At 38.7% G+C, this 26,208-nt stretch overlaps 1 protein-coding gene across 1 annotated transcript; it reads right to left on the bottom strand.

Annotated features, from left to right (window-relative positions):
- Positions 1-9,290: 9,290 nt before the first annotated feature.
- LOC148018943 (PHD finger protein ALFIN-LIKE 1-like) lies at positions 9,291-11,950 on the bottom strand. Its single transcript, XM_087701431.1, has 5 exons — positions 11,482-11,950; positions 10,660-10,692; positions 10,318-10,540; positions 10,068-10,191; positions 9,291-9,908 (listed from the first exon to the last, which is right to left on the bottom strand). Exons 1-5 carry the CDS (start codon positions 11,615-11,617, stop codon positions 9,654-9,656), a joined length of 771 nt encoding a protein of 256 aa, XP_087557557.1. The 5' UTR covers positions 11,618-11,950; the 3' UTR covers positions 9,291-9,653.
- Positions 11,951-26,208: the final 14,258 nt, after the last annotated feature.

The following is a 26,208-nucleotide window of genomic DNA, read 5'->3' as shown; positions in this document are numbered from 1 at the left end:
TTTGCTAATTATGGCCAATGCCCAAGGATAGACAATCATGTAAGACCATAGGAGAGGAATCTAGTTACTATAGACTTAGTTCAACACCTCCTTGATATTTATAAAGAGTTGCAAGCACAGATTAAACAAGCTCAAGAGGAATATAAGAGAAATGCATATAAGATTTGCATGCAATACCCATAATACAACATTGGAGATCAAGTTTGGCTTCTTCGACGTGATCTATGTTCTTCTCGCTCCTCCTAGAAACTGGATTATCAACAACTTGGGCCCTTCAAGATTCTTGGCCAAGTAAATCTAGTCACTTGCCATCTCTAGCTTCACCCATCCATGAAAATCCGTCATATATTCCATGTTTCAGTCTTTGAGCCATGCCATACATCTAGTATTCCTAGAAGAATACTAAAGCTATTGCCTCCAATCATAATCAAAAATCACCAAGAATGTGAAGTAGACAAAAGTTTGGATTTAAGAATTGCAAGAGATAGATTACAATATCTTGTCCATTGGAAGGGCTATGATGCAAGAGAATGAACATGGGAATTAGCTTCACATATTTAAGTAGATCTTGTTAAGATTTTCAAATTTCATCTTCAACACCCAACCAGGCCAAGGCCTACTTAAAAGTACATTACCACCTCTCATGGAACTTGGTGCTAGAAAGGGGGGGTAGGGGTAATGTAATGGATGCTCAAGCAAGGATAGCCCTTGGTTCATATGGAATGTGGTATAGCCCCTGGTTCCATGAAGTTTCTAGAAGATTTTAGAACAATATAGAACATTCTAGAAGATTTGAGAAAGTACTAGACGATTCTAAGAAGATTTTAGATAGCTCTTTGGAAAGTTATAGAACATGCTTACATCAATATTGGTTATATCATCACTCATGTCAATGATACTCATGTCATCAATGATATCATCATCTAGAAGCTTCCACATAACCTCCTCAATTCTAGTATAAATAGGGGCCTTGGACTACAATCCCTTCATTCTTGCCAACATGGTGTTGTGAGGCTCTTGCGAGGTAAGTCCTCTTCCAGTTCTTGTCTTGTATCGAGTCTTGTCTTGTAATCAAGCCATGCTCTTGTGAGCATTCTCTTATAATCAAGTTATCTCGTAATCAAGTTTTAGTTTAATTTCTCTTTCAAGTTCTTCTGTTATAAGTTGTGAGAGTAATCTCCTTACTTTTGAAGAGCACTTGCTATGCTCATAACATTGGGGATACTTTTCAACAACTTATACACCCGCTTGCATAGCAATGCATGTTTCCAATTAGGCAAGGGAACCAAATCCCATGTACAATTTTTCTATAGTGAGTCATACTCAGATAGCATGGCCGTCTCCTAAGAGTAACTATCACCTCTACACATAGCCTTCTAAGTAGGGAGCTTACTAGAATGTGTCGACATAATATAATCGATAGAGGGCTCAAAATAATTAAGGAGGATGAGAGACTTATTAGTAGAGTTTCTCAAAATAGGTTGTGGAGCTTGTCCACTCTATCCAACATCATGATCTTGCACAATAGGTGGATCATAGGCCATTGGAGCACTAGTTATAGGTTGTCTAGTTGTGGACTCTACTGTAGCAGGAGGCTTCCCTTGAAAGATCACCCTACATATCTCAACCATCCACTTAGGATACTTACGCATCTTATTTTGATGAAGCACAAAATCATGGCTGTGGATAACCTTCCAAGCATGTGGATCCCAAAGTAAATAGCCCATCTCACATGCATCACCATATCCAAGAAGGATGCATTTGAAAAACTTAGGATCTGGGTTATTGTGTATGTCTTTGGGAATATGACAGAATGCCTCACCTCCAAAGACTCCCCAAATGAGCATATGAGGGAGGCTTTTAAACCATGTCTCCTCAACAACCTAACCACCAAGAGCAATACATAGGGAATTATTAACGAGATGAACAACAATAGCCCAAAATACTATGGTAAGCCTACCCAACTAAGCATATTGCAAGCTCTTTCTTGAATAGTTCTATTCATGCACTCTACAACACCATTCAGGGGTGGGCTATATGGGGCAATCAATTGATGCTCCATATCTCTCTCATCATAAAGCTACACAAATATCTTAGAGACATATTCACTCCATTCTTAGATGATAGGTATTTTAGCCTATGCACAAAATAGTTCTCAACCATAGTAAGAAAATGCTAAAATGTAGATAGCATCTGTAATTTTTGGTTAATAGGATAGACCCAAAATTTATGAGAATAATTATCGATGAACATCACAAAGTACATAGCACCACCTAATGATTGATAGCGCATAGAACTACAAACATCTGAATAAACAAGAGCCAAAGGCTCACCCACACACATAGAGCTAAACTACATATCTACGTACCACATAAATAATGACTATAATAGTCAAAACATGAGTAGTCAAGAGGTGACAAATACTGCCAATGAGCAAGTATTTTTATTCCTTTAAGAGATACATGCCCAAGATGAAAATTCCAAAGAAATACACAAGAAAGATTAGTCACAACCAATACATAATTGATAGATCCAGATACAAGCAAAGGATAGAGGCTGCCAACCTTGGTACCTCAATCAAAAACAAGATTGTCATGAGTAATCTTCCATTGAGGATCACTACAAGAGACACGATACTTGCCATCATCCAATCATCCATTGGAGAGATAAGGCTTTTAGTCAAAGGCCTGACATGATGTATATCATGAAGCACAAATGGAGAACCAATATCAAACTGCAATCTCACATTATCTATACCAATAATATCCAATGTAGTGTCATCTTCTAGTCTTACCAAACATGTGATAATATGATAGATATAAAAATTAATGACGATGTGAGATAACATGAAATGAAGCCCCTAAATCAAGAAGTCAACATTGAGAGTAAAAAGATGGAGCATTGGTCAACTAAGTAGCATCAAGTGATGAAGCAACAAGTATGCAATCATCTGAGTAGTATTCCAAGGCTTTGACCTAAAAATAATACTATAATTATAAGAAGATTTGACACTATCTTGAACTTTTCCTTTGCTTTTTTGCACCTATCACCGTGCATCTTATAGTACTACGGCTTTATGTGACCCTATTGCCTACAATAATGACAAGTAAGAGAGGACTTAGGACGATATGACTTATTACATGTTAACCCCAACACGAAGAAAGCAAAAGGAAATAAAAAAGGACGCAAGGCAAAGGCGGAAAAAAGGTAGCCCGACAGAAGAAATAAGAAGAGAAAAGGCCAAAAGAGCAGGGGCAACCTTAAAAAGCCCAAGGCAAATGCAAAAGGGGAAAGGTGCATTTTAAAATACAAAGGTGCACCCTAAAATCTTGTAAAAGAGTGCTAGGCGGTGGAAAATTCGGAAAGCTAAAAATAGAAGACAAAGACAAAGGCCAAGGCAAGAGAAATGGAAGACAAAGGCGCACAAGGAAAAGCGCAAGTCAAAACTTTTGTAAAAGAGCGCAAGCGCATCATGGTTTAATTCAAGGAGTGCCGGGCTCTCACCCGTGCAATTTGTATATATGTCTGGTTACGAATTGAAAAGCGAAGACTACAAAGTGTTGAGAAACACGCTGTTGTAAAGTTAGCTCCTAGATTTTATGGACCTTTCAAAATTCTTCACAAAATCAATGACAATGCCTTTAAACTAGAACTACCCCAACACTGGAAACACTTTTCATATCAGATTGTTACGACCTTTCAAAGGCCAATTACATGTCCACCCTGTTTATGAAAATCCTCCTTTGTTAGAAGAAGAAACTGAAATCCTTGAACCTGAGATTATTCTAGATACTAACTTTATGACCACTAGAACTGGCCATAGATATTCTAGATATTTGGTGAAATTTAAAAATCATCCTGTTGAAGAGGCCCAATGGATGCACGCTCCTGACCTAAGTGCTTACCCCTCACTACTCGCTCCACATTGAGTTAATAGCAATTGAGGCCAATTGCTATCCCACCCCGAGGGTATGATGCCATGAGGCATATTCCACAGTGGATTCCGTGAGGTTTTGTAGTGGATTCTGTAAAATTATATTTATTTACCGAGGCTCATACACAAGGTAGATTCCTTGTGTGAAAAGTCTATGGAGATGCTTGTCCTTTTTAAGTGTCTCGTTAATTTAATGTGCAAGTGGGTGATTCCACAAAATACATATTTAAATTAATGGACGTTTATGAGTTTAGAGTGTGCACTCGTATTAAATTAAGGTTAGGACAGAGTTCCAACCTATTTATTTATTTTGTAGTTGAAAACAGCTAAGTATTCACTTTTTTTGATTTAATTTTATTATTTTTTAACAATTGTGAATGCTTCAATTGATGTGTAGAGCAGGCGATGGTGGCACTGGGAAGCACTGGGCGATAGCGTGTATTCAAGTTATTTAGAAAAAATTATCATTTTTTATGGACGCGCGTCTTAGGCGTGGCACCAATATTTATTTTGATGTGCTTATTTATTAAAGCGCTTGACATATATTTATTATTTTATATGTGCATATATGCACGATTTAAATATTCATTATTAGACATTGTATTTGGACACAGCCCGACTCTTGGAGCGCCCAACCGCTTTATTCTTTATTTGGACAAAAGCAAACACAAAAGCTAAAGCGTGCTAATTGTAAATTTGGGCTATTTTTTAGCTTGGAGATGAATAATATATTAAATACATGCTTTGTTGAGCGCTCATACAAGGCATGGGGGGAGATTGTACCCAATTGGTCTTCTTGCTTCATGTCGTGCAAGTTTTTTCTCTTGGTTTTTGAGCAAAAAGTAGAGTTCTTTGTTCTTGGGGACCTTCCGGCGCTCGCTACGTACCCATACGACATCTGATTTGCGCACCAAAAAGAGAGTGTTGGAAGACACATTTTCAACAAAATAAATTTTCAAATCCCGAGAGAGAGAGAGAGAGAGAGAGAGAGAGAGAGAGAGAGAGAGAGAGAGAGAGAGAGAGAGAGAGAGACAGACACACACACACACACACACACACACACATATATATATATATATGGAACATGAAAGTAGGATAATTAGACAATGAAAAAGTTAAGGAAAGAGGACAAGGTGATGGCGGCAGTGGTGGTGGTTGAGGAGGAGGCAACAATGATGGTGATGATGGTGATTGCGATGGTGGGGATGGGGGTGGGGGTGGGGGGTTTAGAAATTTTGTTTGTCAAAAAGTAGGTTTCCTGTGTCACCTAAGTTGGCAAAACTCTCTCTATCTTCCCTCTATGACATGCATTGAATGCTCTACTAACTTGGCATGGTTATACAAAGCCCCTCCTTCTATCACCTCCCGTATTATTACAAATGCAACAACCAAATTGAAGAGAGAGAACGAGAGGGAGAAATTTAGGTGCATTATATATGTATGTATATATATATATATATATATATATATATATAGAGAGAGAGAGAGAGAGAGAGAGAGAGATGGAACAAAAAAGTAGGAGAATTAGAGGATGGAAAAGTTTAGAAGGAGGTGACGGTGGTGGAGGTGGTGGTGATGGTGGTGAAGGTGAAGGTGAAGATGAACGTGAAGGTAAATGTGGAGGAGGGGGAGGTGTTGCTACTACTACTAGTGGTGGTGGTGGTGTTAAAGGTGCTAGTGGTTGTGCAAGTAGAGGTGCTCCAATTATGATGGTTTCATCCATGAATTCGTTGGTTAAAATATTGAGCGATTGAATTGTTCTTTGATCTTCATATTCCAAGAAATTTAGCAAATAGAAAGTACACAATTACTCCGTATTGGGGGAATTGCATACTACAAGATTTGGACCCAAAATAATGTAGCTGATAAACACCATTACCTTCAGCTTACTCATTCACCTAATGTTAATCATGCTATTAAGCAACTCTAAATGGGGACTTGATAGGTATCACATTGCCATCAAGACAATAACACACAGGCAAACATTCATAATGATAAATCTCAAGTCAAGTCTCGAAGCAATTTGTCTATTGAAAATCCCAAGTATGACCTTTCCATATTTCAAGTTAAGGTTGCTCGATCCACTATGCTTTCTATGTAAGCACATTTTTACCTTGCTCGTATGGACTCACAAAGCACTAAACAAGTCTTTGGGCCCATTCACTTCATGCTTTGGAACAAGAATTCCAAAAAATCAGTTTGATTTAGATAGCTTAGGATCACATTTACTCCAAAAATATCTTCTTCTTTTTTTCGCATTATTCTCCACATACACATGTATAAGCTTGGTCAAAGATGGACCTTGCTCCAAAACATGTCTAAGAGCAAGAAACCATGGGTGTTTATCGTTGTTCCCCTCCTTCGAAGCCAAGGTAGTTATCACAAAGATAGCTTCTTGATGGCATGTTAATGAAAATAGTAACTTTGGCTCTCAAAACTCTATGTTGATCAATGACTTCTTAAGAACCATTGGAAAAATATCACAATGCCTACAATCATAGAGTCTTGAATCCTCCAAAGTGATTACATGGCTTATAAGCATCTCATGCACAAGCAATCAATCACATGGCAAGACTTACTGTTGTCAACCTCCGTAACCTTACTTTATTTTCTATCATCCTTCACTTGTAGGCTTAATCATGGATCGATTGGGCACCTAGAGGCAACTTTACATTGACACAACTTCAAGTAACATTTATCACATGATGATTAGCACAAACAAATTAGTTGACATAAGGCTAACAAAGCACAACATTTTAACAATATTCAATAGAAAGCACTCTGTATTACACTTGAAGACTAAGATATTTGTATGGAAAAAACTATGATTGATAGCTTATCACTTGGTGCAATGACTAATAATGGGTAGTACTCTTTTGCACAATATGCGAAGTCCATTCCTCATAGGTTTACTGGATACCCAATAGCACAACATATGTGGCACTTTGTCTTTTTAGTTGCATGGGGCTAGGTAACTAGTGATAACTTTACCCCACAAGGTTGGGTTTTCGAATGGCTATCTCATCAACATCCATCACACATTTTGTGTTGCTCTTTAACATACTTTGATTGGCACAATGCCTTCATTTTCACATTAGCATAAGTAAAGAGGCGCATTCAACATTTGCAAGACATGCTACTTTTCATCATTACACATGTTTTAACCATGGCACATGCTAATCCTTGTATTAAAGCTATTCTTATGTTCCTTTGTCAATTATGAGCCCTTGATCCTTATTGAGGGGATCCTTGACCTTACCATGTTCGTGTAAAATATTAATACTCTTAAGTCAATCTATATACAATTTCTTTAGAAATTTTATTGCCTATTATAAAAGCTGCTAGGGCATTGAATATGCTTACATTGAGCTATGAAGTGATTGAAAAAGGAAACAAAAGAAAAGGCATTGCCTCAATCTACAAAAGGAGTTGAGAACCACCAAACCAAGGAAAATGCCAAAATGATAGCTATTAAAGCATACCAAAACACCATTATTCAAACTAAAGAAGAGAACGCAAATACAAAAGCACAACATAAAAACTATAGCCAAGAGGGTTGTGACAAGGTCACACAATCTAGAGTGGCAATAACAAGGAGTTGGGAGCTATCATTAACATTGAAAGTTTGTTCTCAATCTCAATGGGCATCCATGAAAGCTGCTACATTAGGTGCAAATAGGCACTGCAACCTCTCCCTAGTCCTCTTCAAGCACCGTGGCCTTCCGTTGATTGTAGGGCAATTTGCAAGTATGAAGAGGTGAACTAGAGAGGAAAAACAATAAGTCGGATAGCAATAAAATAAAGAAAAGTTCAGATATTGGCCAAGACATTCGCCTTTCAATGTCTCATTAGAAAATAGATTCCAATTCAAAATTTTTGAAAACACAAACACAAAAGCTAGGGCTCCTACAAAAGGCAACACCACAAAATGCCACCCACTTCCATTCCATGAACATGTGAGTTCACGCATCAACAAAAGATAATTATTGGAGGTTAAGGCACTAAGCTAAGGCTCCTACAAAAGGCAGCACCACCATATGCCACACACTCAATTACATGAGCATGTGCACGCACCCGTGCATGTGTATCATCAAAAGGTAATTATTGGAGGTCAAGGCACTCTAATTGCTTGCCAACATATGATCAATCCCCAATTCCAGACTTGAAGCTTCCAAATTCCATCACTTGGACAGTGTTGTGTACTCTTGTAGAGTTGGTGATCTCTGTACCAGCTACTAGGTGTAGGCCATTTGGCCTTTCTTGGCTTGTCCATACTGGTTTCTTTCTATCCCTTGTATGCCAACTTGGTGGCTTCAATTCAACAACACTACATGAAGTCCAAGAACAATGCCAATGACTTTAAGCTACACAGTACAACTTGGTGGCTTCAATTCAACAACACTACATGAAGTCCAAGAACAATGCCAATGACTTTAAGCTACACAGTATTTTCAAAAAAATATTTGGGTCGGTAATCGACAAGGTACAGGGGCCGATAGAGTGACAGCCCCCTGAGGCTCGACAAAAACACCCCGCCCCAAAGAAAAAAAAAACAATGTCAATCTTTGTTGCATTTCAAGGAAGATGATTGGCAAGATTCCAAAAAAGACACCCGCTATTGGTCGAAAACGTCATGAAAGATGTCCTCACCCTGGATTGTCATATAATTTTTTCTGAAGGATCCCTCATCAGCAGGCCATTGATCAACATTAAAGCAAACTCACAGCTGGCCCATGCCTTTGCAATCTTTGCTGCAGAAAAAATTCAAAAGATGGCTTATCACTAAGCCTTCACGACAGGAGTAACTTTTAGTGGCAATCTACTCGCTCCCCTAACCTAGAATGTGTATAGTCTGCTTGGTGAGCCCAGAAAAACACTCCCCATTACCAGCATCTTGCCCTTCATCGGAAAGGCATGTTCTGCAACAAGCCCTCTCCCATGGTCCAAGAAAGACAATATAAACAAGACTTTCAGCAATCTATACTAGAGGTCAGAGCCAGCCCTATCTTATCCCAGGGTCACATAATGGAGACAATTAACACCATATTATTTATAGAGGTTTCACACGATGACCAATATTGCTTTCACAATCTAACAAATCAATCAAGTCACCCACTGCATAACGATATTAGTGTTATGTGATTAAGATGAGATGTTAATTGACAACCCCAAAAACAACAAAGCTCACTGCTTCTTACTGCTGGCCAGAATCCTTAACACTTCTGATAATTCTGCAGATTCCAGACAAGTATTTGTATTAGATCTCCTGACACAAGGCACATCTAAATCCTTCTCTCCAACTCATATTTGCGTTCAAGCAAGCTGTCATGTTTCACATCCAAGGACTTACCTAACGTCACAAAAATTTGCTGTAATGCTGTATTAAGAGATGCTTGCTGACAAGCATACAAGAGCAAACACAGAGTCTTTAGGAGCTACAAACATTTTTGGTATAAAATTATCATAATAAGTACATTGCTGTAAAAAGTCTAGTAATCTACAGCTCCCTGTGGAGTAAACTGTAACATGGGCAAATCAGAATGATCCGCAGTGTTAGTGGTTCACATGCCCCTTTGAACCCACATTAGTCAAGTCATCCTTAATAACACATCTACATCTAACCAACTGTTACAAGTTACCCTAGACCCTGATACCAGGGGACTCCACTAAAAAATCCTCAAAATTTGCACAGCTAGCTAAACCTTCTCATAATTACCAGTCATGGACGAGCTCTTTTGTTGCTTAAGCAAGAAGGGCACTTGTACTGCTTGATGTGTTCAGCTTTGGCAGGAGTGACTTTTACACACTTCCCATGGTACCACTTCTCACAGTTATCACAAGCAATCCAGAACTCATTTTCAGTGTAAGGACCTTCACAGCTGCCACAGAATGTGTCACCATGTTCCTCCTCATCATCTCCTGTATCTTCCTCTTCCTTGGGAGCAGGTGCACGCGATTGCTTAGCTGGTTTAGCCTAAAATATCAAACAGGGACCATAAATTTGGTGCATCTTTTGTAGCTTTGGACGATAAATGGTCGTAAATGTAGATTTTAACCATAAAAGGCAGTTAAAAATCAGGGGGTTTTCCACCTATAGACTTACAGCCATCTGTGTAAAGGCTTGAAATCTTACTGCTTTGCTGGTTGACTTTGTTTTGTTTCCATTGCTCACAGATGATTTCTCCTTAGTTGGTTTCTTGCCACTCACTACTTCTAGCACTGTTGGAAGCTCATTAACCATATTAAACAAGCGTTTCCTGCAAGAAGATACATTTTTCTGTCACCACTCTATGGCGTTAGAGCAAACATATACTATATCTTGAGTGAAGGCAATATGCTGATGCAAAACTATCAGATGCAAATAAGAGTGGCCAGTAGATAACCTATCATTTTTGTCAAATCGTGCTGCATAGAAGGATGCAACAGAGAGAAGCCAAACATCACTGTGTACTGCTACCAGCGAGAGCCAGTCCTTGCGCTCCAACCCATCTCTTGGGAAATTGATGCCTAGTGCAGGCTCAGGGAGCTCAGGTGGAACCTCTTCTGCAGGTAAGGTGACTTGCCAAGATTCATCCGGGTACCCATACAGACACAAGTTCTCCTTCTCTGTGAAACCAAACTCAAAATATATATATAATTGAGTTTGAATGTAAAACTGTGTGCGTGTAAAATGTGTATTTTCCTTGCATATGATTAAAAGAACTCTGAAACATGAGGTTTCAGACCTGGATCGCATTCGTCGTAGAACTCCTCCACATCTGCCAGAGACACAAAAAACACAATATCTGTAAGGAAGGAAGGGAAAAGCTACAGAAAGGACTCAATGGAAGCGAGACCATGAGAGGAAAGTCTCTTAAAGAACAAAACCGGAAATCCCGAGAGCAAACGGTCTACTAAAACATCCCAATTTGGGGTCTGCATACATAGGTGCAATTCTAAAATCCTGACGCAGAGGCAAAAAATGGAGGCAGAAGAGCTTGGAAGTGTTGCCTCAGAGTGCCCGAGAGAGCATTCTGAAAGTGCCAAATACAGGATTACCTCGAGCATAGATCCACAGGTCGATCTCCCTCGCAAAAAGATGATCAATTTAGGGTTAATGTTGCACAGGCGCGGGAAAAGCATCACGTTGGAAAGAAGGAACGAACCAAACACGCGCTGAGAATTGGAGACTGCACAGAGTCCCAAGCAAAAACAGTGAGACGGAAACGAGGGAGAATTGGCGTATAAAATTCATGGGGAGAGGAAACTCAGGAGAATGGAAGAATGGAGCGCATTCTACAGAGAAAAGGAACTTTGAAAAGATTTCGGCAGGCCAAACACAATTCTTTGAGGGCAATTGTCTCGTGCAGGAAGGCCATGCTTGCACGGAGAGAGAGAGAGAGAGAGAGAGAGAGAGAGGATTCCACATATAGAGGGAGGGAGGGACAATTCTAGGGGGCGCGCGGGCGAGAGAGAGAGACAGAGAGCGAGGAGAGCGAGGGAATTGTACAGAACTTAAAAACCCTAATGTACAGTAACAGAGAGGGAAATTGAGAAGGTTTGTTTGCCTGAAGTGAGAGCCTTGATCAAGCCTGCCCGCCTGCCCTTGTAATCCAAAAAGATCTCCTCAATGCTTCTCGGGATGACGCTCGCTCCTCCACCCCCTCCCCCTCCATCTCCACCTCCACCTCCACCTCCCTCCATTCCCGCACTGTACACAATGGAAAAAGCCCTGTACACTAGAGAGAGTGACGGAGAGAGAGAGAGAGAGAGTGTGTGTGTGTGTGTGTGTGTGTGTGTGCGTGCGTGCGTGCGTTCGTGTGTGTGAAACCAGCAGGAAAGACCTCGTCTGGCTCTGTCAAGGTCCAAGAGCAGCCGTTGCAGAAAGAGGAGAACAGAGAGAGGAAAGAGAACACGCCATGGCCGCTCTCTCTCTCTCTCGGAAGGATCGGGCAGGGCAGGAGGAGGGCTGTGGGGACTGGGGAGAAGAAGAGTTCCCACTCTCGGACAAGGAACTGGGAGAGGGAGAGGGGCCCTTAAAGGGTCCGAAAGTGTCATAAGAAAAGTATATTTAAGAAAGAAAGAAGAAGGGAGGCAAGACTCTGTTTGTTTGTGTGAAAAGGAAAAAACACACCAAAAAAATAATAATCTTGCAAATTGTGAAAAAGTTTTTAAGCACGATATCTGTTTTTCGAGTTGGAGAAATGATGTAAAATTATTTCAAACAATATTCTGAAACTAGGCCAACTGGGTCATGACATCTATGCTATTAGTTAAGGAGAGGCGGGGGACGGGTGCCACATGGTAGCCCCCAACTTCCCCCACAAGAAGAAAAAGAGAACGCGGGGGGTGGGTGCCACGCGTCTAGCACCTGCCCATGCCCGCAAAAATCGCGCCCACCTTCGCACCGGGCGAGTCTAGGCGTGGAGCACCTAGTAGTGAATTGTATGTGGGTTGCATTCAACAAGTGCATGACTTATATCCCTACGTCCTGCATCCCCCGAGATACCAATCCATTCGTGTCCAATATTGTGATAGTAGTGTTTCTTGCACACTCTAATTTCGCACAAAGCTACATCATGAGGGAAATAAAGTATTTTCCTTGCTCTGTGTGTGTGTGCGCCCACGCGCACGCATGCATGCACGCTTCGAATATGCAAACCTTTGTTTGGTCTCCAGTATTTTCCTCCTCTGTGTGTGTGTGTGTGTGTGTGTGTGTGTGTGTGCACGTGCGCATCGCTTCGAATATGCAAACCTTTGTTTGGTCTCCAGCTAGCAAGCTACATATCAAAGCATGTTGGAATCGTAGGTACATGTCTGCTTAATGTGTGCCAAAGGTAGTTGGATCATGCACAATTGAAGTTGAAGGCATGTGGTCTACACACAACCGAAAGGCAAGACGAACAATATGGCATGGTAACATTGGCTATCAAACCCAACCTATACATGGAGATGATGTCCATTAGGCAACTAAAAGGTGGTCACTTAAGGACCAGACAAGAATCTTTATAGACCCCACCACCACATCTACAATCTTCTATCATGCCTACTCTCTCTCTTCCCCCCCCCCCCTTCTCTCTCTCTCTCTCTCTCTCTCAACATATAACATTCAATAATCACTAAAAACCTCAACACCATTCTAATTCTACAAGATACATGGACTTAGTCAATTGAGTGGTCTCCAAGTCTACCTCATACCAAAACGTCAAGACTTTACCCAAAAGGATGAAGCCTAAGGGTACTTGACTTCTCCTCTCCAAGACAAGAGTAGCCAACGCTCGACTTGATTCAAGGAGAGTCTAATTTGAGATGGAGTTAGGCACCAACCCCTTTATTGTACCATAGTTGCGTTGGTGTTTCCCCACAACAATGTTGATTTAAGTTGTATTTTATTACTAGTAAATGATCACAATCGATCAACTATGATCTTTACAATACCATAGAAAGCCACCCAACTAACCGAGTCCATCCATCCTTAGGACCTCCATCCGCCCTCTTTCCACCTCACACACCCAACACTTGTGAATTATCTAAATCAATTATGATATCACATTGTGAAATATATGCTTTCAACTTGCTTAGTTATCTTGTTACACAAGGTTTGTTGCATAATTCTTATTGTAGAATACATCAACAATCAATCATTGTACACATGTTTCTTTAACTTCATCTCCACATCCTTATCATAGGTTGATCAAAGATTTACTTGCTCAAAGCCCTTCTAGGCTTACACCACTTAGCTCTTGGCCTCAAATACTAAGTAGCTTATCTCATTTTCTCTTGTTATATCGTTGGTGGACCTTGGGAGAAGTCCAATTGTCGATGGCCACCCATTGTTCCAATTGTTATGTAACCATTTAAAGAAATCAATTACATCCAAGCTACAAAGAACTTGGACTTGTCAACTTGACAATGAATGTCAATTTCTCTCTCTCTACACACACACACACTATCTGTGTGTGTGTGTGTGTGTGTGTGTGTGTGTTGGGCACTATAGTGATTTGTGAATCACACTTTGACGATAGCCTTGGATGAAATCAACAGATAGGGTATCGAGATATGTAATGGATGGTAAACATAATTATATGATTGAAGATGCTCATTTTCTCCTCTGTCCTTACATGATCTTTCTCCCTCCCACCCCCCCAAAAAAACTCTCTCTATCTCCTTCTCTGTCTACTTCCCTCTCCTCTCTCTCTCTCTCTCTCTCTCTCTCTCTCTCTCTCTCTCTCTCTCTCTCTCTCTCTCTCTCTCTCTCTCTCTCTCTCTCTCTCTCTCTCTCTCTCTCTCTCTCTCTCTCTCTCTCTCTCTCTCTCTCTCTCTCTCTCTCACACACACACACTCAAAATACGTGTTTGCATCTTTACATGGGTGTCAGCAAAATCGAAAAGGAAGTGTGTGTACACTTGTAGGGTCGATTGGCGGTTTATAATGGCCTAGTTAGCGGGAGTAGAGGGATTAGTGTGAGCAAGTGGAGGGTGAATTCTAAGAGTGGAAAGAGTGGCCACTAAGTAGGGGAGAGAGTGATGAGAGAGAGGGGAGAGAGAGAGAGCAAGGGGGAGAGTGTGTGGGTCGATCAGGGGATGTGATGGTAGCCAATTGATTCACTAGCTTTTGTTTTATTGGTCTTCTTTTTTCTAATTAGCAAGAGTGGGATGCACACAATGGGGAAGAGGCATGACATTAGATACTCCCCCCTTTCATGAAATGAAGATTCCCTCGTATTGATGAAAGCTAGAGTATTCAAGCATGCCTTATTGCACAACACTTACACAATCAATCATTAAAAATGGTTTCTTAAAATTGCTCCTTTATTTTATTCCATGCAAGATTATCAACTTTCATGATGTTGTTCTTGTCTTGAATTTGAGTTCTTTCATTCCAAAAACAATGCTCCTTCGCTTAAGATCATGAAGCAACCACGTGCTTGGCCTTTTGCACCACTCGATTCTCAACCCTAGACATCAAGCAGCTTATCTCATTTTCTTTGTTGTACCATTGGACCTTGGGCCTAGTGTAACTACTGATGACACATCGTTGGTCCCATGGATCCATATGCTATGTAACCACTTCAACATTGTTATTTAATCACAAGCACAACCATAAAGCGGTCTTACAAAAACAATGAATACAATCCTTTCCAATAAGTTCTTGTGAAGAGATCGATCTAACCACATATTCAAATTAAGAAAAACCTTGATTGTCAACTTGACAATGGAAGGTCAATGACTCCTTTATTGTTTGTTTCTATGGCAATCTTGTCAACTTGAATGATATCTACATCACATATGGTTTTGACTCTCCTTCATTTGTATGCAATAGTAATTCATGAATGATGTTTTGATGATAGCCTTAGATGGAATCAAGAAACAATATAAAGAGATGAAATGGATGGTAATAAAAATTATATGATCTAAGAGGTTTAGAGCGGTACTCTTTTCTTATCTTCCTATACTTGATCTATCTCTCTCCCCCTATTATTTACCTTTATATATAATAGCTCTCTCTCTCTCTCTCTCTCTCTCTCTCTCTCTCTCTCTCTCTCTCTCTCTCTCTCTCTCTCTCTCTCTCTCTCTCTGGGTTGCTCCTTTTGCATGGATGTGAGAGGACTAATCTGCTTTGAGGAAACACAAATCATGATATGACCCCAAATACCCTAAAATCCCTTCCTTGTGACGAATAGGGCTAGATGCACATTTGTGATATGCTTGACCTTCCATTTATAGAGGAACAAGAATACAAAAAAGCAAGTAAATCATCGAGTCAAACAAGTGAAGAGAAGCTCATTGTGCATCTAATTGAGCTAGGCACAACAAAGATGATGATACCTATCCTAATGATGAGCTTGAGACAATCTCAACCTAACATTATAGGATTTAATATTCTTACCAACCACTAGGAATCGGGAAAGATTCTTGCTCAATAGTGATGGTGTCATAGGCACAATCTATAAGCCAACTTGTTGATCTTCGAAGAATTGCTTTAGCAATGGGAATGGAAGTAGACAAGGCTGCATAAAATATTATTTGATAATCATGCCAAGTTGATCACATTGTTAATGAAGTTTGATAAGCTTGAAGAAGAAAAAATTAGTGATCCTAAAGAATACTTTATAGATAAGGAGAGCAAAGGAGGAAGATGATGGATCTAAAAAATGTGATTTTGATGGTAAAACCATAGAACAAATTGCAAGAGATGCTAAAGTATTTAGATCATTGTGGCTCTTGATGTCCTTGAAGTCCAAGAAATACAAGATGAGGACAAAGACTACCTTCTAGAATCAAACATGATGAGCTTAGAATCAGACAACATCACAAAATTTCATTTAGAGATTCCACAACCAACTCAATCCAAACAATCTAGCATTAAATTGCATGTGTATCTTAGGTGGAGAAAGTTGAAGGAAGCTTAGAAAAACGATGATTTTGATGAGGATGATCATAAAAATCCACAATAACTTCTAAATAGATTTATTCAATACAAGAAGAGGGGACACATAATCATTCCATTAGGAGCAAAACAAGAAGAAAACTTCAATGAAGCGATTAAGGTACATGCAAAGGTGAAAGAAGTGAATCTTATTAGGAAAGGAGAGTCTCCTAAACTTGTATATAACACATTAACAATATTTCAAGAGAGAATGAGAAAAAAGACATTGCATCTCTTAAAGAATTCTGATACATTCGCATGGAATTACACTAATCTTAAGGGAGTACTACACATATACTTACCCACACTATGCCAACAAACCCTCAAGTCAAACCCACTAAACAAATACCAAACTTGATAAACCCTTGATAGACACACATCTTGTGCAAGAAGAACTAGAAAAAGCTTCTCAAGGCAAGATTCACTTACGAAATACTACATATGGAGGGTATCACCCATCATGGTTGTACTTAAGAAAAATGAAAAAACTAGAGTATGTGTAAATTACAAGAAGGTGAGCACAACTACTAAGAGAGACCATTGCTTGTTGCTTTATGCTAAATATATGATCGAGTGCATGAAAGGCAAGGAGACTTACAGTTTCCTCAATGGCTGTTTAGGATATAATCAAGTGCAAGTTCACCCTAATGATATGCATAAAGGTGCCTTTGCTCATTGAATAGGGAGTGTTCATGTACATTGTCATACCCTTTGGGTTCACAACTGTGCCTATAATCTTCCAGCACCTAATGTGTATGATCTTTAAGGATGCGCTTTGCAAGTACCTCAAAGTGTTTGTCGGTGACCTCTAAGGCAATTCCTCATAGGAGGAACATTTAGAAAAACTTTAAGCAATCTTTTAGTAATGCTAGCAATATCAACTCTCATTGAATCCACTAAAATATTAGTTTTGGGTCAAATATGGCATCATTTTAGGTCACATCATATCCAAGAAAGGAATTGCAATTGACATATCAAAGATTTGGGTTACCTTAAAGCTGTTGTGCTATGGCCACCAGAAAGTACCAAAAGAGGTCAATTCTTCCTCACGCACATCAATTATTATAGACACTTTCTACTTAATTATGCATCCATTGTAGAACCACTATATAAGACTCCACATTATGTATTATATGTTTGTCGTAGCCTATACATTTTTTTATGTGTGAGTCAGGAATGCTATTTTCTAAATCAGTAGGTGAATGAGCGTTCTAGTTTTAGGTTTTTGACTTTTGACTCTAGGATCTATGTGGAATGAACATTTTCATTTTCTAGATGTGTTTTCATCCTCTAATAATAGGTGAACTAGGAGTGGATTGACAAATGCTAGTAAGCATATGAAGCTTTAGAAAAGGCTCTAATCACTGCATCTATTTTACAAGCCCTTGACTAGAAGCTCACATGCCATGTGCATATTGATGCATCCAAAATCACCATTGGAGCAGTGCTTTGCCAACTAGGACAACACAACATGGATTTTCCTGTGCACTTCGTTAGTTGGTAGCTCATGGAAATCAAAATGAATTGATCTACCATGGAATGTGAAGAACTTGGCATGGTGTACGTGGTTAATAAGTTTTGCCACTATTTCTTATCACATTCTTCACTTTCTCCATAAACCATCAAGCCTTGATGTATTTGGTGAGTAAGCCATGGGCCACAAGATGAGTTGCGAGATGGTTGCTACTACTACTATTGCTATTGCTACTGCTACTGCTACTGCTGCTACTACTACTATTGTTGTTGCTATTGCTGCTACTGCTGCTATTGCTATTGCTATTGCTTTTGGTGCTCCTCCTCCTACTACAACTATCATTACTACAACTGCTCCTCCTCCTACTACAACTATCATTACTACAACTGCTCCTCCTCCTACTACTACTACTATTAGTAGCAACAATAGCTTTGTTGCTACTCCTGCTTCTGCTCCTACTCCTCCTGCTCATGCTCCTCCTACTCATGCTGCTGCTGCTGCTGCTGCTCCTGCTCCTAATCATGTTGCTGCTCTTGCTCCTACTCCTACTCCTACTCCTACTCCTACTATGAATTCCTAGTTTTTTACTTTATAGTAGGAGGCTGAGCTCTGTTCAAAACCTAACCTAACACCCTATAGAGCCGATGACATTCTAGATATACTTTCAAACAATTTACCTAATCGCCTAATAGAAAAAGCTTAAATTATATGCTTGCTCATAAAAATGAAACCCTATTGATCAATTGCAAGAGGACAATAAATATAGGCTAGGACTATATGAATTGATGAGAAAGTGTGCATGTGAGCATGAGATTGAAGACCTGCTATAAGAACCACATGCAAAAATATCTAAAGGCCATTTCAATGCCACCACCATAGTGCCAAAGGTATTGCAATCCCAACTTTGGTGGCCAACACTATGAAGTACATAATGTGATTTGTGAAACATTGTGATGAATTCCAACACACAAAAGTGACCATCAAGAAAGATGGAATGGAGCTTGTGCTAGTTCTAGCCTATCAATCATTTGAGAAATGGGGAATAAACTTTATGGGTCCCATCAACTCTATTGCACAATATTCTCAAGCAACTACACGGCCAAATGGGTTAAGGCATGAGCCAAAAGGAAAAATGATGCAAGAACAACGTCTGAATTTCCATGGGAGCAACCACTATCTAGATTTGGTTACCCAATACATATCATGAGTGATCAAGGAATGCATTTCATAAATGAGGTTGTGGAGTACCTACTCTCTACCTTCATAATCATTCACAAAAATTCAACATCATATTATCCCCAAGTAAATGGACAGCAGGCTAAGATGACAAACAAAACCCTACAAAACCCTAATCAACATACTAACCAAAACAATGAAGATCACAATCAAACTAGGACAATAGACTCATGATAACTTTATGGGCATATCACACTATATATAAGATAGTCACTAGATAGACCCCTTTCAAGTTAACCTATTGGATTGATGCTATCATGCTCATGGAGTTTTTGCTCCCCAACCTACCCATTGTAGTACAAGGATGTTGGGAAGCAAACAAAGCCTAGATGAGTGCATCACTAGAACAACTAATAGAAACTCTACTTTTAGCCACCCATGCACTCATTGTAGCAAAAGCTTGCAAGAAGGCTTGGTTTGATAGACATTTACAACAAATATAATTTGAACACATATTTAGGTCTACTTTACTCACTCAAGGGACACAAATAGAAATTGAAGCTCAAAGGACTAGGACCCTCCCATGTTTACACCATCAATTGAACTAGAAATGTGCAGCTCAAGACTCTCGATGGAGAAAGATTCAACCACTAAAACAATAGCCACATCTAGAAATATACTCACACAATGATTATTGTGTTCTCTTGATCTTTGTTCTCTTAACCTTTCTCAACCCCAAGGCTTGACATGTGTTTTTTTTAAATATAATAGTTACCTTGTTAGGCTTGTAAAGAGTATTGGTTCACTCAAAGTTCTCTTTTGATGTTAGAATTGGTGTACAAGTGTGATAAAATCTGTGTTAGGACACTCGACAACATTTTCTATCAAGGAAAACCCTTGCATGAACAAATAGGAATGCATAATGAGGAGACTTCTTTTGAGAAATCAAAGAATACTATGATGAAAATTGATCATGCAACTTGACTAAGAACTTCCTTCTATGTATAAGTTATTTCTCCCTAAGACAACACTATTGTACGTGTTGTTTTCAATTCATATAGCATATGTAATTACTATGTACATTTTAAAAAAGACAATTTAAGTAGCTTACATTTAGAGAATTTATATTAAACCTCTACAATACATATAAGTAGTAGGAACCTATTAATGGCATTCAAAGATGATGTTAGCAATACGGTGATAGCCCTTGCATGTACACTTTGTTTGGGTTTGTATATGGATAGGCTTAGCATATGGTAGCCTTGTAAAGAGTATTGCTTCACTCAAAGTTATCTTTCAATGTTAGAATTGGTGTACAAGTGTGATATCGTCTGTGTTAGGACACTCGACAACATTTTCTATCAAGGAAAACCCTTGCATAAACAGATAAGAATGCATAATGAGGAGACTTCTTTTGAGAAATCAAAGAATACTATGGTGAAAATTGATTGTGCAACTTGACTAAGAACTTCCTTCTATGTATAAGTTATTTCTCCCTAAGATAACACTATCATACGTGTTGTTTTCAACTGATATAGCATATATAACTACTATATACATTTAAAAAAAGACAATTTAAGTAACTTACATTTAGAGAATTTATATTAAACCTCTACAATATGTATAAGTAGTAGGAACCTATTAATGGCATGCAAAGATGATGTTAGCAATACAGTGATGGCCCTTGCATGTACACTTTGTTTGGGTTTGTATATGGATAGGCTTAGCATATGGTATTCAAAGTAGATCAAGTATATAGATTATATAACATTATGGCCATTTCTATTTAAAAGTGTTCAATTTCAATTTTATTTCCAAAGATATGAAGGTATGCAAGCATAACCCCACTTTTGAGATACTCAATAGTGACATCCTTGAGGTGCCATTTGGGTAATCCATAGGAACAAATGAGAGCGAGAAAGGTGTGACGTATGGCTAGGGGTAAAGTCATCAAAAGAGCATTACTTGCAATCCACAATAGACAAACATCCAGTAGTAGATTTAGTAGCACTCTTGCATAAGAGCTCTAAAGATTGCAGTAAACAGTTAAGCTTGCAACATAGTAGGATATTGCTTTGAAGGCCAAAGTTAACTCTACTCTACATGGATTGCTAGATGTTGTTTAAAGCTTGCCTAGACACTAGTAAGCTATAGAAAGAGATGTGGGGAATATTATGGGGTGGACCAAAAGGATTAGTGTTTTGCCCAATAGGTTGCAAATTACAAGTATGATCCTTGAAGTCTTGAATTATAGGCTTGAGACTTAGGCCACGAACTTTAGGATGCATGTGGGTTTTCTCAATAACATCATCATCAAGATTGCTAATGATGTAGATCATAGAATGAGTGGTAGTGTTTCACCTATTATGACAAGTAATGTATGTCTCTTTGGTAGTGGTAATGCAATTGTTGGCCCCTTTAATGGTTAGATAGTAGGCATAGGGGAGTGTATCTATCATGAATTTGTTTTTGATGAACTTTTGTTATCGTAGGAAACTCTTCTCTTGGCCACATTATGTCATGATTTTCTATCTTTTGTATTTGTACTTAAGTAAACAAGTCATTTTTTATGTGTTCTTTGATAGTTAAATTAATTAATCTCTCTCTCTCTCTCTCTCTCTCTCTCTCTCTCTCTCTCTCTCTCTCTCTCTCTCTCTCTCTCTCTCTCTCTCTCTCTCTCTCTCTCTCTCTCTCTCTCTCTCTCTCTCATATGTATAGGTGTGTGCATAGAATATTATTATAAGAACATTATGACTTGGATGTTAATTTTACTTTGCAATTGTAAAACTCTTCTATATTTATTAGTCGATTCACACACACGCGCGCGCACATGTGCGCGTGCGCACACATGCACACGCGTGTGCGCGCGTGCACACACACACACACACACACACACACACACACACACACACACACACACACACACACACAGTCTCTCTCTCTCTCTCTCTCTCATCCCTTTTTCAGTGTCCTTTTCATTGATAACATTGTTGTGTACTATGTTTTTTCTTTTTAGACTTACTAGTAGCATTATCCCAAGATGGCTCGACTATGTGGATGCTTTCAAAGGGAGTCCATGTAGCATCTACATAAACTATGGTTAAACTCTACAAGAGTTAGTCAAAGACAAAATGCAAGTGCACAAATGCATAGATTTTGTTTAGTTCTAACTTCATATCATCATACAAATGACAATGATAGGTTTGATCATGTGCATTCCTCACAACAATTATTCTCATTTGTTAGGAATGGAAGTTCTCATGAGGCTCATGATATTGCAATGTTAAATGTATCCATGCTCGCAAGTCCATATAGTGTTATTGCATATGGAAGGTGTAGTCCCAAACATTTCAATTAAAAAATACACACATACAATGCTACCCTTGCTTTTGTATCAATGGGTGCTAACATAGATGAATCTTTGCTTGTTGCTAGATGAAATGGCTATACTCTTCATGTTCATGATTTTGTTTACCATCATATCAAGTCTATGGTATTATTGGTGTAACATTGGATTTGCTATAAATGATGATGCATGCTCACAATGTTTATGACCATGCTTTTTGATTTGTAGGCTAAGAGATTTCTTGAGAACCTAAGAGTGGAGCTAAGAATGACTATCATGAAATGTCATGGCATGTCAAGATAGTAGTACTTCCCACCTACTGGAAACAAGATTGCTACCGTAATGCTTGAGCAAGGTAATGATGATACCTTATAGCATTAGCGATGACAAATGAACATCGCCTACCCTATCTTGGCAATGGATATCCTTATAGAGCAAGTGCCTTCCAAAGAATGTGTCACACAGATGTAGTATTATTCTTTTCATCATCATATTTGAATAGATACAATCATGTGACTATTATGGGTTGGACAATTGTTGCAATTGTTCATAAATAATACACATTACAGCATTGAGCAATCCAAGTTGACATTTTTGTTAACTAAATAAGTCCAATTTGCATGTATAGATATATTTTGGTGTTATCGAGATGATTGCGCAGACAATAGTGTGTGCTCTTTTAGGAATATCTATTGGTAAGCATATTCTTCTCCCATCATCCTTTAATGTCGACTTTTACCTCGTGTACCAACTTTACTAGGATCCTATGGCACTTGTTTGCAATAAAGAGAAACTAGGCCTTTTTCTCATATTTAAGTGCAATCCAAGATGCATTGCTACCTTGGCAAATGGTGCATGATAGGCCATATTTGACCACTACGGTTTTCTGTTAGAAACATAACGATAGATGGATTCAATTATGAAGAGAAAATTATTTGAAAAAGTCTCAACACATGTAAATGTGATGGAGTCTAGTGTGGCTTGCTGCATTTGCATACTCTATTGATCTTGGATGGTGGTTTTTAAGTCCAAGGATGCAAAGCACTATGATAGGTTAGTTTGTGTAAAGCTTCTAGATAAAGAGAAATTTCCTTATTTGTTTAAGACTGTTGTTGCTTGCAATATGTATGGCCCATGTGGACATTTTAGAGTAAATAGTTCGTGCATAGTAGATGGAAAGTGTACATAACATTAATCAAGGAGCTTAACAAATACCGCTATGGATGATGAGCATGTATACCCTATTTTCATCAAGAGAAATAATGGAAGATGAGTGGTGCACAGATCGGATGCTGTATGCTCGCGTAGTGAGCGCCGGAAGGTCCCCAAGAACAAAAGAACTCTACTTTTTGCACAAAACTCAGTAGAAAACATGCACGACATGAGTAAGAGACCAATTGGGTGCAATCTCCCCCCATGCCTTGTGTGAGCGCTCCACAAAGCATGTATTTTATGTATTAATCATCTTCAAGCTCAAATAATAGCCCAAATTACAAAATATCACGCTTTTGGCTTTTGAGTTTGCTTTAGCACAAAATAGAAATAAAGCTAATGGGCGGGCGCCCAAAGAGTCAGGCATACCCAATACAATGTCCAAATACAAATATCATAATCGTGCGCCCATGCGCATACAAAATAATAAATAAATATCCAACGCCTTAATAAATAGGCGCGACAAAATATAGGCGCCATGCCTAAGGTATGTGCCCATCAAAATATAAGTGATAACTCGAATACACGCTATCCTCCAATGCTTTCCTTCGCCACTGCGGCTATCTCTACACATCAACTAAAGCATTCACAATCGTTAGTAAAATAACACAATTAAACCGACAAAAGTGAATACCTAGCAGTCTTCAGCTACATAAATAAATCAACTGGTTAGAAATCAATCCTAACCTTTATTTATCAGGAGTGCACACTCTAAACTCATAAACGTTTATTAATTTAATATGTATTTTGCGGAATCACCCGCTATGGAATCACCCATGTACACACTAAATTAATGAAACGCCCGAAAAGGATAGGCGTCCCCATCAACTTTTTGCACAAAGAATCCACTTTGTGTATGAGCCCCGGTCAACAAAGTTTATGGAATTTACCGTAAAACCTTACGGAATCCACCGTGCAATATGCCTCCTGGCATCAATGAGTCATGGTCAAAGGTGCTTACCTTTATAACTGATGGGTTGTGCCTTTCAATCCTACCTTTCTCATAAAAAGAAATCACGTATTAATGCGGAGGTCCACCATATCTATGTGAACTATTTTTACAAGTATATGTACAAATGACATTATTGTACTACTATTGGGTTCTAGTCTTTGGCATGGACAATTCTTCGAATTCCTCAAATGGCGTTGTATATGTGGACATTGTCAATAAGATTTAGATATACCTTGATGCTTAGTATATTTTTGCTTCACAGGTATGTTGGAGGATCTATGATTATAATTTGCATAATGAGAAACCGAATGTGTAGCACATGAAAATACACTTGCCAATGTAAAACATGGTCATGTTTCATGATAATGATGATATTGGACAAGCATGTTGCCAATGAGAACATCTAATTAATGACCTTGATGGAGTGGTTTGTTTGCAATCAATTGAACTCGGATGCATATGAATTTTTGTGTGAGGAGTTTTTTGCAAAGTGGGTTTGGAATGCAAAAAGGAACTTGTGGACACATTGAAAAAAGGGCATACATGTAGTTGCACTTGTTTCGTTTTGCCTTCCATAGGTGAACTTTATTACCTACATTTTCTCCTCAAGTGTTTTGAAGTTTTGCACAGAGTGGATTTGATTTTATACCCTTCTTTCAAAGTGACTTACATGGCTAAGGGTCTATTGGAGAGTGAACGTGAGTGGTTCTTCTACATGGAGGAAACTGTGATGGTAAAAATAGGCAGACAATTGTGGGCACTTTTTTTTTAGTTTGTTGGGTTTCTATGACATAGTGAATTTGGGCCAATTATGGGAGCAATATAAAGTGGAATTGACAAATGACATTGTCCATGGTTTTTCTACATGTGGTGACATTTTTTCTATTGAAGAAATGGCCTCCAATGTTTGGAAAGCATCTTGCATAGTAGCATGGGCAAACCTTGATCTATTTGAGGGAATATGTTGGATGGATAGATCATTGGTTTTAGCTTATGGCAATCCTTTGATTTGTGAGCCAATGGATGTTGAAATGGTACAACCATAAAGCACAGCCTCTTCAATGGACTCTAGTTCTAATGGGTGTCAAAGGAGGACATTTTTTGGTGTGCATGCTACTATGAAAAACTTGCAAAATTTTGTGTTCTTTTTGGATGGTCCTATAGGATAGGCAAAACATATTTATAATATTTCCTATAAAGTTGTGCTACCCAACATCAACTGGAATTGTAGCACCAATATTGCCAAAGGAATGGATCCCATACTCAAGATTCAAGATTTGTTTGGAGCTAAAGAGTACATCTTGGCAGAACATCCTTATTCAAGGATAGCTTGTGAATTGCTACGAGTTGCTTATCTTATCATTTGGGATGAAACACCTGTGCTACATCACTATAATTTTGAGGTACTAACTAGGACTTTGAGAAATGTTATGGGACGTAATGTGCCAGTTAGGGAAAAGTAATTCTTTTAGTGGTGAATTTTGTCACATTTTACTAGTTATTTCCAAAGGTGGCCATAAAGAGATAGGGATGCAACTCTTTGCGATTATCTTCTTTGAAATCATATACAAATTTGTGGTTATCTCAAAATACGCAATATTGGCAACCAAACCTTCATTGATTGGCTTCTTTATCTTGGAAATGCTGAGAATTGTATAGATGATAATAACCATGTGCTTAATGACCATAAGCAGACAATTATAATA

Source organism: Lygodium microphyllum, chromosome 20, assembly GCF_053477565.2.
Source record: "Lygodium microphyllum isolate KBCC chromosome 20, Lygodium_microphyllum_v1.1.10, whole genome shotgun sequence".
Taxonomy (NCBI): domain Eukaryota; kingdom Viridiplantae; phylum Streptophyta; class Polypodiopsida; order Schizaeales; family Lygodiaceae; genus Lygodium; species Lygodium microphyllum.
This window is presented reverse-complemented; position numbering and strand designations above follow the sequence as displayed.

Coding starts and splice junctions, on each gene's coding strand:
- LOC148018943 (XM_087701431.1), bottom strand. CDS start 11,617: ATGGAGGGAGGTGGAGGTGGAGGTGGAGATGGAGGGGGAGGGGGTGGA. Junction 10,693..11,481: donor GATCAAGGCTCTCACTTCAG/GCAAACAAACCT, acceptor TGTCTCTGGCAG/ATGTGGAGGAGTTCTACGAC. Junction 10,192..10,317: donor CGATTTGACAAAAATGATAG/GTTATCTACTGG, acceptor ATCTTCTTGCAG/GAAACGCTTGTTTAATATGG.